The sequence below is a fragment of the Hibiscus syriacus genome, unplaced genomic scaffold (genome assembly GCF_006381635.1).
Source record: "Hibiscus syriacus cultivar Baekdansim isolate YM2019G1 unplaced genomic scaffold, ASM638163v2 tig00110621_pilon, whole genome shotgun sequence".
In the NCBI taxonomy this organism is placed as follows: Eukaryota; Viridiplantae; Streptophyta; class Magnoliopsida; order Malvales; family Malvaceae; genus Hibiscus; species Hibiscus syriacus.
The window spans coordinates 129,217-141,627 of NW_024062802.1; the positions used below are offsets into that span (position 1 = coordinate 129,217).

The window sequence follows — 12,411 nt, forward strand, 5'->3', positions numbered from 1 at the left end:
TTGTCCAAATAAAAAGGAAATAAATACTAGTATAATAAAACCACAACAAAAAAATTATTAAAAAGAATAGATACCATAATATAACCACAACGGAGAGACATAATCGAGGGTTGTTTCTGGAAAATCTAAAACTGAATTTCATGAAATGCAGCTCTGTTTATTTTCCTTACACAAGGTGATTTCACCCTTCAACAAGTGTCAAAATTTTCAGTGGAGACGACCAATGTTGAAAATTATGCAGGCAGCAAAGAAGAAGCCATCAAACAAAAGGATTTGTTAATCTCTATGCTATTGTATGTTGACCTAATAAATTAGGGAATAAATCAAGCACAAGAGCCATTTTTATGAAGGGGAAGTTTAACAATGCTAATTACCGGCTTTCTTCAAGTATGCTAATAAGCCCAGCCCAGCACAACAGCAGCCCCAGCTGCCACCGCACTGTACGCGGCGGCCCACGCATCAGATTGAGCATAATCCAAGCTTCCTGAACCCGAACCCCTTCGATGGTTTGTTTTCCTGAATAATCTAAATGCAACCTCAAACCCTGCAAAATTCATCAACCAGATTTTACTTAATTGAGCTTAATGAAGTTGTTATTGATGAGGGATCTTTCTATTGTACGGCCGATTGCAACTCCTAATAATCAGGTATTATTTCCTTGAGATAACATTATCATAGAATGTTTGAGGTCAAGCAGGGTGTAGAGCACTATTAAGAGAGCTTGGTATTCACCTTAGCACCACTTTACACCCTTCTCGACCTCCCTTCCGAGGCGCTCCCCAGGACCCGCTAAGGGTTAGAAGACAAAACCTCAATTACTCTATGACAATGCTGTCTCAAGGACATAATACCTGGCTGTTAGGAGTTTCAACCGATCATGCAATTGGAAGATCCCTCAATAATTACTATCGGAGGAACATAGCTTCGGAGGAATGGTGAATTCCACTGTAAAATACTCTATCAGCTTTCTATTCATAAAAAGACGGTTCAGTCATACCTTCCAACCAACTAATTTTGCATGCTCCACAGCCGCTGCGAGATCACTGTCTGATGTCAGTACAACTTTGTCATGATCTTCATCTTCATACTGCATAATATGCCCACCAATTATCAAAACATACAAATTTGACACACATCGTCTTCATCTTCATCAAAAATAATTTTTTTTCCCAAATGCCTACCAGAATTTGGGGCACCCTGTTCCTGTCTATGTCATCCTCCAGTCTATGAAGGATTGCAGTATTAGATCTGTCATACTTCGCGTATCTGTATTGTGAAGCAATAAACAAACTACCTATTAATGTACGATTTTCCTGGACATAACAGTAGGTATAAATGCAGGTTGTTGATGAAGGAGAAGATCCTCCTATACTATCTACAGAGCATAATGCCCAAGACCATGAACTAACCAGTTGTTAATCACACATATTAACAATAAGATTAGAACTTGGATCAAAAAAAGGTGAAAGATCAATTCTTGCAGCTAGTGTCATTTATAAGATTACTTGGCAAGTTTTGGTTAGGCTGCACAATTTGATAAGACAACAAACGCTTGCACCTGTGCCGCATGCAAAATAAAGGGCTATATTTTCATGGAACAGAAGCATACCAAAAGAATCTATGCATTCTTCCCCTTTTGTCTTGTATTTTGAAACCGAATGTGTTTGGCAAATTGGGTGAAGGATAGGGAAGAACTCTCCCTGTCTCAGCTACTTCAGAAGCCAGCTTCAAAGAATTATCACTGAGACATCACTATCACTAAGTTAGTAGACGGTAATGGCAAAAATACAACTATATCTAGAGGAACATAGATAAAGAAAACCTTCGAGCATCGTCATCAACTTCATTGGGTGGTAAGGCCAATGCAGAATCCCAAAACCTTTGCATCATCGTCGTGGAAGTCTCATTATTGATTCCAGAAGCAGTCCCAACCTAGTTATTGAAGAAGACGCCAAGACCATAAAAAATCATGAATTGCGAAGGAAATAGGAGAAAGAGAATCATAATCTTCTTTGATTCTCAAACCCATCTACAAAGATATGTAAACAGGTTTGTTAAATGCTTTGGAATAAATATTCATATGCTATAGCATTTATCCCATAAAATTACTTCAAAAACACCAAAGTCTTGGAACAATACTGACTTGACTTATAGTGGCAACAGCGGCATGAGTAATGTGGAGTACATCAACAGCAACAATCTCTCCATCTGCATCCAACCATAGAAACTTATTAAGAACCAGATTGATGTACATACAACAATATATTCTTAGCAAGGTAGCAATTCATATAACCTCTATCTACTACAGGAAGGTGTAAAAATTTCCCATCATGCATGGTATGCAAAGCATCAACAATTGGTGTGTCAACTGTTGCACATTCTGGGTTCGGAGTCATGACCTATCCATGAGATCAAAACGAATATATAGGTTAAAAACTGGTAAGTTGCTACTAATGTGCATACGACCAAGTCATGAGAATAAAATGGGAACATAAAATGAGATCAAGGTAAAATTCACCGTTTCTACAGTAGTAGTCTCTGGAGACAGATTTTGCACTATTACCCGCATCAATATATCCTTTGAACTGTCAGAATTCAAAGGCATAAGTTAGAATATAGGATATGCCACTGACAACCGCAATAATTAAAAACAACAAAACAGATTAAAACTCCATCCTTTCCTCCCTCAGCTACATAGCGAACAATGTAGAAATGCAATTTGATTCAAAATAGACTCACGTTATAATCCCTCGTGGTTTTTTGTCAACTGTCACAACTGCAGAGTTAAATTGAGATTCAAGCATCTTTTTTGCAGTAGCTAAAACTGTGTCATCAGGTGAAACCGTTACAAGCCTGACAGATGGGCATCACGTTAAGCAAAGCTACTCATAATATAATGTGTGGACAGAACACCATTAACAGATAATGCATAAAGAGAAAGTATTACCTACTTTGGATTGTCTGTAATAATCGTAGACAGTAACGGCCTGAACATACGCTCCCGAAGTGTCTCAATGAATGTACTCTGACCTGCATATCACCCCATAAGATTGCACAGACTGAATTGGTTTGCTGATTCCAAAACTAAAACACAAAAGGAAAACCACAACTATGCACAAAAGCAACTCCATTGAAAAAAAAGAATACACTATCCACCAACCAGATAAAGATGTTCCCCAATTCTTTTCTACACCCTCAACAGCTGCAACAATGGCTTTTCCCTTCTCAGCTGCCCTTTCCATTCGAGCAATAGCATCATACAAACACTTAGCTATATCGAGTAAAGCAATGACTTCCCCATTCTCTACAACAGGCAAGTGTCTAAATTTTCCTGTTTAATGAAATCAGAACAACATTAGACGATAAGCTATAAGAAAGTATATCACACAGAATGGTGGTTGTCAATCACATAAGGCCAACCTTGCACCATCTTCTGGAGTGCCTCCACAGCAAGAGAGTCAGAAAGAACAAATACAGGATTCCTAGTCATCACCTTGGAAACAGGTGTCTCCTCCAGACTAAGTTCCCGGGCAATCACTCTTAGTGTTATGTCCTTCAGGCATTAAAAAGATGAAAACTCACTAAATAAGAGACATCATAGTTCACTAGACGACTGAAGGCAGTGAGTACAAAAGCCACACCCTCCCCCCAATAGCTAAAGAGTAAATAATTGAGTAATACAATTGTCAAGTCTGAAATGCCTGAGAGAGCATAGCTTAAGATATCATATCAGAGTGAAGAAATTAAATCTTGTAGCTGTCGCAACTTGTTGGAGAATTGTGTATAAAAGAATTTGTTACAATCCACAATATAAGTCACACCTTGTCAGTGAGGATTCCACAGAGTAATGCATTAGAGTCAGTGAGTAATAAAGCATCAACCCTACGAGCAGCCATCCTACGGCAAGCCTCATAAATGCTTGTACTATCAGGTACCGTCAAAGCCTTTGATAGCCGCAGCTTCTTCACGGTACGCTCTCCAGAAAGTGCCCTTTCCACATGCAAGTTTAAACAAAAAGTTTGATTAATACTATGAAGACGAAATTTTATACTAGTTAGAATTCCAAAAATTTCACCAATTATCAAGAGTAATAGCAGCTTCTACTCTTGTCGATTAAATTTCAAAATAACGAGACCAAACATATTTTAAAGAAAAGAAAGGAAGGTTCATGTTTAAAGCAGTACAGCTAGAAGATGAAACGTATTGATCCAACCCTTTCAGATTGATTGAAGTACTTGTGTTAGACACATCTGTAACCTAAACATGAGCACATCCTCAAAAATATAAGTATGAACCTCCAAATAAAAGGGAAATAAAGAATGCTCCTATGTTGGATGCATTGCCAAGCAACATAAACAACACATACAAGGTAAAAAGGAAAACGAAGATCGTGGTTACTCTATGTTTTTTAATTCAAATCCTACGCAATATACCCGTCCACAGTCCATACCCTCTTCCTTTGCAGAAGACAGCTTCCCAAAATAGGCACACCACTCACTTTTTATTGGCAATATTCAAGAGCTAACGCCAAGTTAAAAAGAATAAAGTGTGGAAACATCTGTTAAGAATCATCTAGAAGTGACCCACAAAATTTTCCAATCAGGTACTCCCCAAACCATTGAAGATTATTCAAGCAGCAGCAATAAAGCTAAAGATCTTTCCAAAAGCAACTAAAATAATGTATACTAGTTATGTTAATTATAGTTTTCCTTCAATCCATTCAAATTCAATTATCCGTAATAAAACTCTAAAAAAGCTCAGGAAATTTTAAATTACCACATAGTTTAGGTATTTATTTGTATGTTATATTGATGATTTAATTCAGTTTCTCTTAGCTTTGTAGTTTCACATCCTTATATTTCTAATATAATTTTTTAAAATTCATATCCTAAAATTTTCCTTGGCTAAAACTTCAATAATCCTTTAAAATTCAATTCAACTAGTATCGCGGTGAAAATTGAACATGATATTGAAATTAAATAACTTACATAGAACGAGAAGACGGTAAGAGTTTTCGTATAGATTCTGAACCTCCACTCTCCGATATTCTTTTTCTTGCTGGTGACATACTTACCATTGATAAACTTCGCCTCGACGAACCACGTTGACTTGCCATCTCTAATCCAAGCTAATCGCATAGAATTTCCAATTTTCAGATATTAAAGAAAAACGAATAGAAACAAATTAACAAAAAATAAATCACACCTTCAACAAAAAATAATAAACCACTTACAAAAATTAGAAACTTATTTGATTTGCGTCGAATCAGGGGATTCCAATCAAACAGATAAATATATTAAAATTTCAGCTGGAATTTATTAATTATAAACAAACTGAGCTGAGCTTAAGAGGGAAACTGAAGTGATCGAAAAAAAAGCACTGAAGACTCTTAGCTTCAGAAAAAGCGCAGGGGAGTTCTTTGGAGTTTCTGAATTTTGACGTGAAAAATGGAATAACCGTGGGTCGTGAATCCTGTTGGGAGAACTCGCCGGAACACTTTCCGACCGGAAAGAGGAGATAGGATAACAAACGGAACCACGAAAACCCTAAGAAATGGGAGATTATGAAATTTGTTGGAAGTGTAGCCAACCACGTTTTTCCACGTGGAATATTTTAAAACTGAAATTTGATCCAATTTAATGGGATTTAGTGAGATTTCTAATTTTCGCGAATTTTTTTATTTATATTTTATATTTTAATTATTTAATCTTAAATTTTTTATTTTATCATTTAATGTTCAAACTTCGCTCTTGTGTCACTCAAGTGTTTCGTGTCCTTTCGTGTAAAAAAAAAATCTTAAAACTCTCTCTCAAACTCAAATCTTTTATACTTATTTTATTCAGCAATCACACAGTTTTTTTTAAACAAATCAAAACGACGACGATCGGAAACAAAAGAGAAGTAATAGATTTAGACTGTACGATGATTAAACGATAGAGATTTCAAATCATGCCATAAAAATGTTGAAACTTTAATTCATTTTCTTAATTTCGAGAAAATTAACTAAAAAAGAAGAAAGAAGATAAAAATCAATATATTTTACTATTGGTTACTTCACTAATGACAACCTCAATTTAAAGTTTAATAATTGGTTTTTTTAATAATAATCAGTACATTTAACATTTAATGCAGTTTCAACTATTTAATCATGATTTATTTGAGTTGAAATTTTAAATATGAGTTTACTTTTTTCCCGAGCATTTTATTAGGTTTATTTGATATTTAAATTTTTTATTATAAAATTATATTATCCTATAATCATATAAATCTGTATAATATTTTAGGATCGGTTCATTGTGGTGCTCAGCCTTAGTTGAGAGATTCTTAACCCAAATGGATTGCTCACCATTCGCATTTCTTTGGACCAAAGAAAAGGACCTTCGCTTGACCTTTTTTTTATATATAAAAAAAGGTTATCAAGCATTCATACTATTCAATCTAATCGAAGCTGTTCATTAAAAGAAAAGAATTTCACCGTTATTTATTGGAAACTTTGATCGTATTCAAAGCATCCCAAAGCAAGAATATAGAAAACAAAAGGTATATGGTTATTGTACTTTATGTTATTAGAATTTGGAAGTAAATGTTGAATGTATTTGAAAGATCATACATGTTTTTATTATGAATATTATTTGTATAGAAAGGTAACATTGAAAAATAATAATTTAAATTCTTTTATGTTATTGCTTGAATTTTATTTGAATAATATTTGGATGATTAAACTTTAAAAAGTTTTAATTTAATCACTCAACTTTCAAATTGTTTCGTTTTTAGTCATTCTAACGTTAATCATAAACAACAAGATGACGTGGTCTAATTTATTAACGTGTAAGTCATCTCGTTTTCTCTCTCTTTTTTATTTTTTTTCCATTTATCGTCTTCCAAAGAACCTTAAAATTCTTAGAGTTCCATTCATGTATCATGTCGCCTTCGACATAATTATTTTTATAATCATTTAATGCACTTATGAACTCATCTCATTGTCTCTTACCACTCTATCAATTAAGATTTTTCCAAAATCTCTTTAATCTCATGAAAAAATAACTCAAACTTAATAAAAAAAAATTGATATGCAATCTCCATCATCCTATCGTGGTGGAATCATAATATATTGTTCGTCTCCTCAACATCCTCGTCATTGATATTGAAAAGAAAAGATACTCCAACATCAGAAAATCAATGAGGATTCGAAAAGCTAGGTTAAAATTTTGGAAAGAAAATTTTAGAGATATTTTATAAATCTAAAAAGAAGTGTTGGGGCCTTTTCATTTTTTTTAAAAATATAGATGTCTTCCGTAACATCGCTAATAATTAATGGCATAGTGATAAAAAAAAAGAGAAATGTGAAAAATTAAGTGATCAAATTAAAAGGTTTTAAAATTTAGATATCAAATCAAAATATAATTAAAGTTAAGTGATGAATATGTAATTTACCCATATGAAAGGTCCATTGCACTTTACGCAACAACGCGAAACTCTAACAATACTCTTTGAATTTCACCTTTTTCGTTTTTTCTCCATAATTATATAAGCTCGTACTAATGTACCATTGCATTGTTTGAAAGCATTCCTTGTGTTTGTTGTTTTGACTGAGAGAGTTCACAGCCAAAAGAAGAAAATCATATATCAGTCTATAAGCGCTAACAATGAAGGATGGGCGCCCATTGTTATAGGGCTGTTGCTCTTCATACTGCTCTCCCCGGCCTCCTCTTCCAGCTTCCGGGGAACAACCGAACTTTCGAGTTCGGTAACTTTCAGACCAATGGCAAAGCCTCGTTATCCACACTCTTCTCTTCTTTGTCCTCTTCACTATCCTCATTTTGGCCGTCGGCATCCGCATCTACGCCGGATAAACTTTTTTTTTTAATTCTGATTTATTATTTGGACTTTTATTGCTATATAGTTGTTGTGTTTCGATTTACTACGCGGCTGACGTCTGTAGTAGCTCGAGTCCGTTTGTCTCGACTCGTGGATTTAGCCGGAAAAATGATGTACGACGGTATTTAATTCTACGCTTCTCATTGATGTTGATTATGTAACCCTTTGTTTATCGCTTTGCTACTTCTTGTTGTCTTCAACTCCCATCACCATTCATCTGAAATTTTAAACTTCACTTGTCACTAATTTATTGAATCACCATTACGCTTATCAAGGGTGAATAGTAAACATTCAAGTCAAGGAAAAAAAAAGACAAAAGAATAAAGAAATAAATTAATAATTTAACTTACCATGTTATATCTATAATTGAATGATTATTTATTATACAAATCAATAATAATATATAATATAAGATAATGTAATATTTTACGAACATTAACGACGTTGATATAATTTACCAAAAATGAGAAAATACGAATAGAATAAAATGAATTTCATTTAGTTTCAATCATTTCCCACAACATTTATGATTTAAGTCTTTGAGATTACCTTTCAAATGTATTGATTTCACATATCAGTGAAACTCCTTTATGTGAACATATAAATAGAACATGATGCTCCTTGGGTTTGTTAGTTACGTTGCGCATAATAATTTGAAAGGGATATAAATATTATATATAAATACAATCGAACGATTTTAATAATAAAAAAAGTAAATTTAAATAATTATATCCGCTCGAAAAATATTTAATTTTTTAAAGAAAAAAAACATTAATGGTCCCTAGATCGACAAAGATATCTCGACACCTGTCTTACCAGGTTCACCATTCAACTTTCGATCCATAATAGCAAATAATATATACCCTCCAATCCCAATTCCAATCTTACGTCTTCAATCAGCAGTTTCATAACACGTGTCGGCCTCCCCTTGGGTTCCAGAATCATTTGATTGTACCATGATTCATACGTGTCGAATAACCATGTATTGTTTGGAAAAATGCCTAGCTGGGGACTGTAGGCTGATGTATCCGTTATTCACCCATTAGCTCTGAATGAACCACCCCTGTTGGCTGATTGCCGGTTGTGGCAGATCAACTCTTAATTGGATATGAGTATATTTTAAAATTTAAATTTTATTTAGATAGTTATTTTTATTGTTGTACCTGTTTTAAAATTTATTATAATTATATATGAAATTTGTATTATTAAATATATGTCTATCTTCAAATTCCGACACTGATTGTTGATTTATATATGCTACTCCACTATTATCTTGGACTAAAACAAACTTTATATCCATGCCCTTTTATCTTGTTTTCTCTCCTTGCAAATCATTTTCGAGTTGAATATATCAGCATCATTTTCTTTAATCATGTGTTGGCATCAAGCAAATTGGAGTTTTGTTGTGACTAATTGCATATTGAGGGAAATTATAGTATATTTTAGCATTTGGGAATGTTTATGCTCTTACACATGCCTCATATGTGTTTTTTTGTTGAAAAAAGGTTTATTTATTTGATGTTATTAGAATATGGTTATTGACTTTATTGATTAATCCCTTTGAAAATTTCCCTGTTCATCTCTCTTAGGATTAGGGTTTAAGTTAGTGACCTGATTTGAGTAACGCTGAGCATGAGTAGGGTTCATCTTTTAGTAGGCAAATGGAATTGATCAATATTATTCTTGAAGTAAGCTTGGTTTTAAAAAGTAAAATTTGATTGAATTCAAATGATGTCTCCAGTTACTAATTTTAAATCAAGTTGAAACCTTTTTCTATTTGAACTTGATGAATATAGTATTATTCTATGAATCTATGAAACTGGCAAGAAAGCTAATAGGTAAATACCATCTATGCTTTTATTTGGTTCTTCTGGTGGTAGTGGGTTTCCTAGGGACCCCATTGTACAAGGAAATCAAGAAATATTTGGAATTATGAGAATGCATTTGAGTAGCGTGGTCGTGTCACCAGAGTCGTCGTTTTTGCCCGACATCTATGCTCTAATTGGATGATGGTAAGCTCAATCGTTTTTTGCTTGCATACAATGGGGAACATGTCTTCATCTTTCATAATCAACACCCTTTTCTTTGTTTTCTCCTTTTCTGCTTTCGTTTCTTTTAAAAGTATGGCTAAACATTGAAGTTTAAGCATAAAACATTTTTACTAGATTTAGGTGGATACAAATGAAATGGGGAGAGGCAAGGTTGAGTTGAAAAGAATTGAGAACTCAACAAGCAGGCAAGCCACTTCTCAAAAGAAAATGGGTTCTCAAGAAAGCTTTGAGCTGTCCATACTCTGTGATGCTGAAGTTGCCTTGGTCATCTTCTCTTCTTCCGGAAAGGTTTACCAGTTTGCCAGTCATGAGTAAGTTCAATTATCTCAAGTACTCTTTCGTTACATTTTCAATCGCGGTGCTGTGACCGGCATTTAAATTCATGGACGGAGGTAGGATTTCATGTCACACGGTGCTGACTTAAGAAGATACATTATAAATTTAGATGTGTTTCAGAGAGTATGAAATTAGATTCGTACAAAATAAATAAAATACCAACACCATATGATAATTTGAAATTTTCAAAGGATATGACCGCATCCCTCAGTCCATCTCTATTTAAATCCTTACTCCCACCATGCATTTTATCATGGAAGCATCTTTGCAAGACATGCATTTTCTTGTATTATCTTTGATTAATATTTTAATTACTGCAGCATGGATAGGACTACCGCAAAGTATAGAAGAGAGTTGGTCTGCCTGATTCAAGTAATCCTCAAGTTAGAACAATGGAGGTATTGTTTGATGATTTCTGGTAAAGCTTTTATTTCTTTCAATTCTTGCATGCTTGTTAAAAAAAATGAAGATAATTCAAGTTTAAACTGCATACAATCCTGCAGTTTCTCCTTTCCGAGATTCATTTCTCATATAGCTAATAAGACCAATCATGATGCATTGGTCTTCTGGAGACTTATTTCTGTGAAATCTGTGTCAATAAGTACCAAAGCAAAAAAGAGAGAACATTGCTTAAGATTTCACGCATTGGCTCAAGAAAATAACCGGCCGGGGGGGGGGGGCGGCATACCTTTAATACATCATGTTTTGCTGCCTTTCTTTTTTATCTTTTGTGTTCGTTGATTATATATGTCCAGGATCTATAAACAAATTCGTCTTCAAGATTCACATATACGGATTCTTCCTTACAGCTACACCCATGATTATAAATGTGCTAAACAGCTTTAGACTTTGCTGGTGCTCACAGTTTTGGAGAAGCGAGATTGAAGAGCTAAAGAGATCCATAAACACCTTGGAAGCTAGACAAAAGTATGTAGCACACACAAACACATATCTATATATTCCATGCCTTCAAAATATCAAACGTTTTCATGTTTTACAGGCACTTATCTGGAGAAGACATGTTAGCATTTGGCATGAGAGAGTTGAAACAGCTTGAGCGCCAGTTGAAAGTAGGCGTCGAACGTGTCCGCTCAAGAAAGGTACGTAGAGAAGGGTTAACACACGGTTATATGCTAGTCATGTTCGAGTAACTGTCAGATACGGGTATATAATATATCTAATACGAAAATGATGATGATATCTTATATCGACATCCTGAATAATGTATAATATCGTACTTATATATACATACATACATTCACATATCATTAATACGCCTTTCCTGTATTAAACAGAGCCGCATTGTTTCGGATCATGCCACCTTGCTGAAGAGAAGGGTAAGAAAATTCTAAGAACATGCTCTTGATCAGTCCTTTAAAATTATAAAAATATACCAAAAATATTGAATATAAACGTATCGAAAACATATCCGTATCCGATCTTTTATATTATCAGAAAAGCAGTTCAAGCTAACGATATCTTGTGTTTCAACGAAGCACAAACAATTGCAAGAGGACAGCACTCGCCTACAGAAAAGAGTGAGACTTTCATCGTGCACTTTATATAATGGATAATATTCGAACATTTAGTTTCAAAATGAAGTTAATTATATTTACTGTGAATTTTGAGGTTTAGTTGAAAGAGCTGGACGACGGAGATACCAGCTCTGGGATTGTGGGTGAAAATTCTTGCAGCATGCTTCAGAAAAGGTAATTAATTATTATTATTAAGTAAATAATTATATTCCATATTTCTATTTAAATGAATTTAAAATTTTAATATGAAAATATTTAAGTGCACTTATCTTACTGAATTGGAACATTGCAGGATCGTAGAAGAAGATCACCTTAACGAAACGGACCTGCCACTGTGATTTGGATATATGCATCGGCCACCGCCGCCGCCGCTCTAGGATCCCACACGCGGACAGTGACACAAGCCATGCCGCAATTGGTTATTTCTATCACAAAATGTATAAGAATTATGATTCTGTATTATTATTAATATATTCGTAGACAAAAGCTTAATTAATTATGGGAAGATTCCTTGCATTTTTTAGCAGCTTAATCGAATTTAATTAAAAAGATTATGCATTATTTAACTCTGAAAGTATATTTTTATGATAGTATTTGATTTAATTTTAATA

At 34.1% G+C, this 12,411-nt stretch overlaps 1 protein-coding gene and 1 pseudogene across 1 annotated transcript; one reads left to right on the forward strand and one right to left on the reverse strand.

Annotated features, from left to right (window-relative positions):
• Positions 1-1,232: 1,232 nt before the first annotated feature.
• LOC120135954 (CBS domain-containing protein CBSCBSPB5-like) lies at positions 1,233-5,626 on the reverse strand. Its single transcript, XM_039152092.1, has 13 exons — positions 5,234-5,626; positions 4,989-5,128; positions 3,822-3,990; positions 3,421-3,553; positions 3,161-3,331; positions 2,952-3,030; positions 2,740-2,853; positions 2,519-2,585; positions 2,294-2,399; positions 2,144-2,208; positions 1,823-1,932; positions 1,610-1,741; positions 1,233-1,268 (listed from the first exon to the last, which is right to left on the reverse strand). Coding segments are annotated over exons 2-13 (1,275 nt in total). The 5' UTR covers positions 5,117-5,128; positions 5,234-5,626; the 3' UTR covers positions 1,233-1,267.
• A 4,279-nt stretch (positions 5,627-9,905) lies between these two features.
• On the forward strand, positions 9,906-12,215 carry LOC120136032 (annotated as a pseudogene).
• The last annotated feature ends 196 nt before the right edge of the window (positions 12,216-12,411 follow it).

What these genes read in the sequence shown, in the direction of transcription:
- LOC120135954 (XM_039152092.1), bottom strand. Translation starts at nt 5,116, where the DNA reads ATGGCAAGTCAACGTGGTTCGTCGAGGCGAAGTTTATCAATGGTAAGT. An exon ending in ATTATTACAGACAATCCAAA is followed by an intron (nt 2,854 to 2,951) that starts GTAGGTAATACT and finishes CCCATCTGTCAG; the next exon opens with GCTTGTAACGGTTTCACCTG. An exon ending in AAACCACGAGGGATTATAAC is followed by an intron (nt 2,586 to 2,739) that starts GTGAGTCTATTT and finishes GAATTCTGACAG; the next exon opens with TTCAAAGGATATATTGATGC.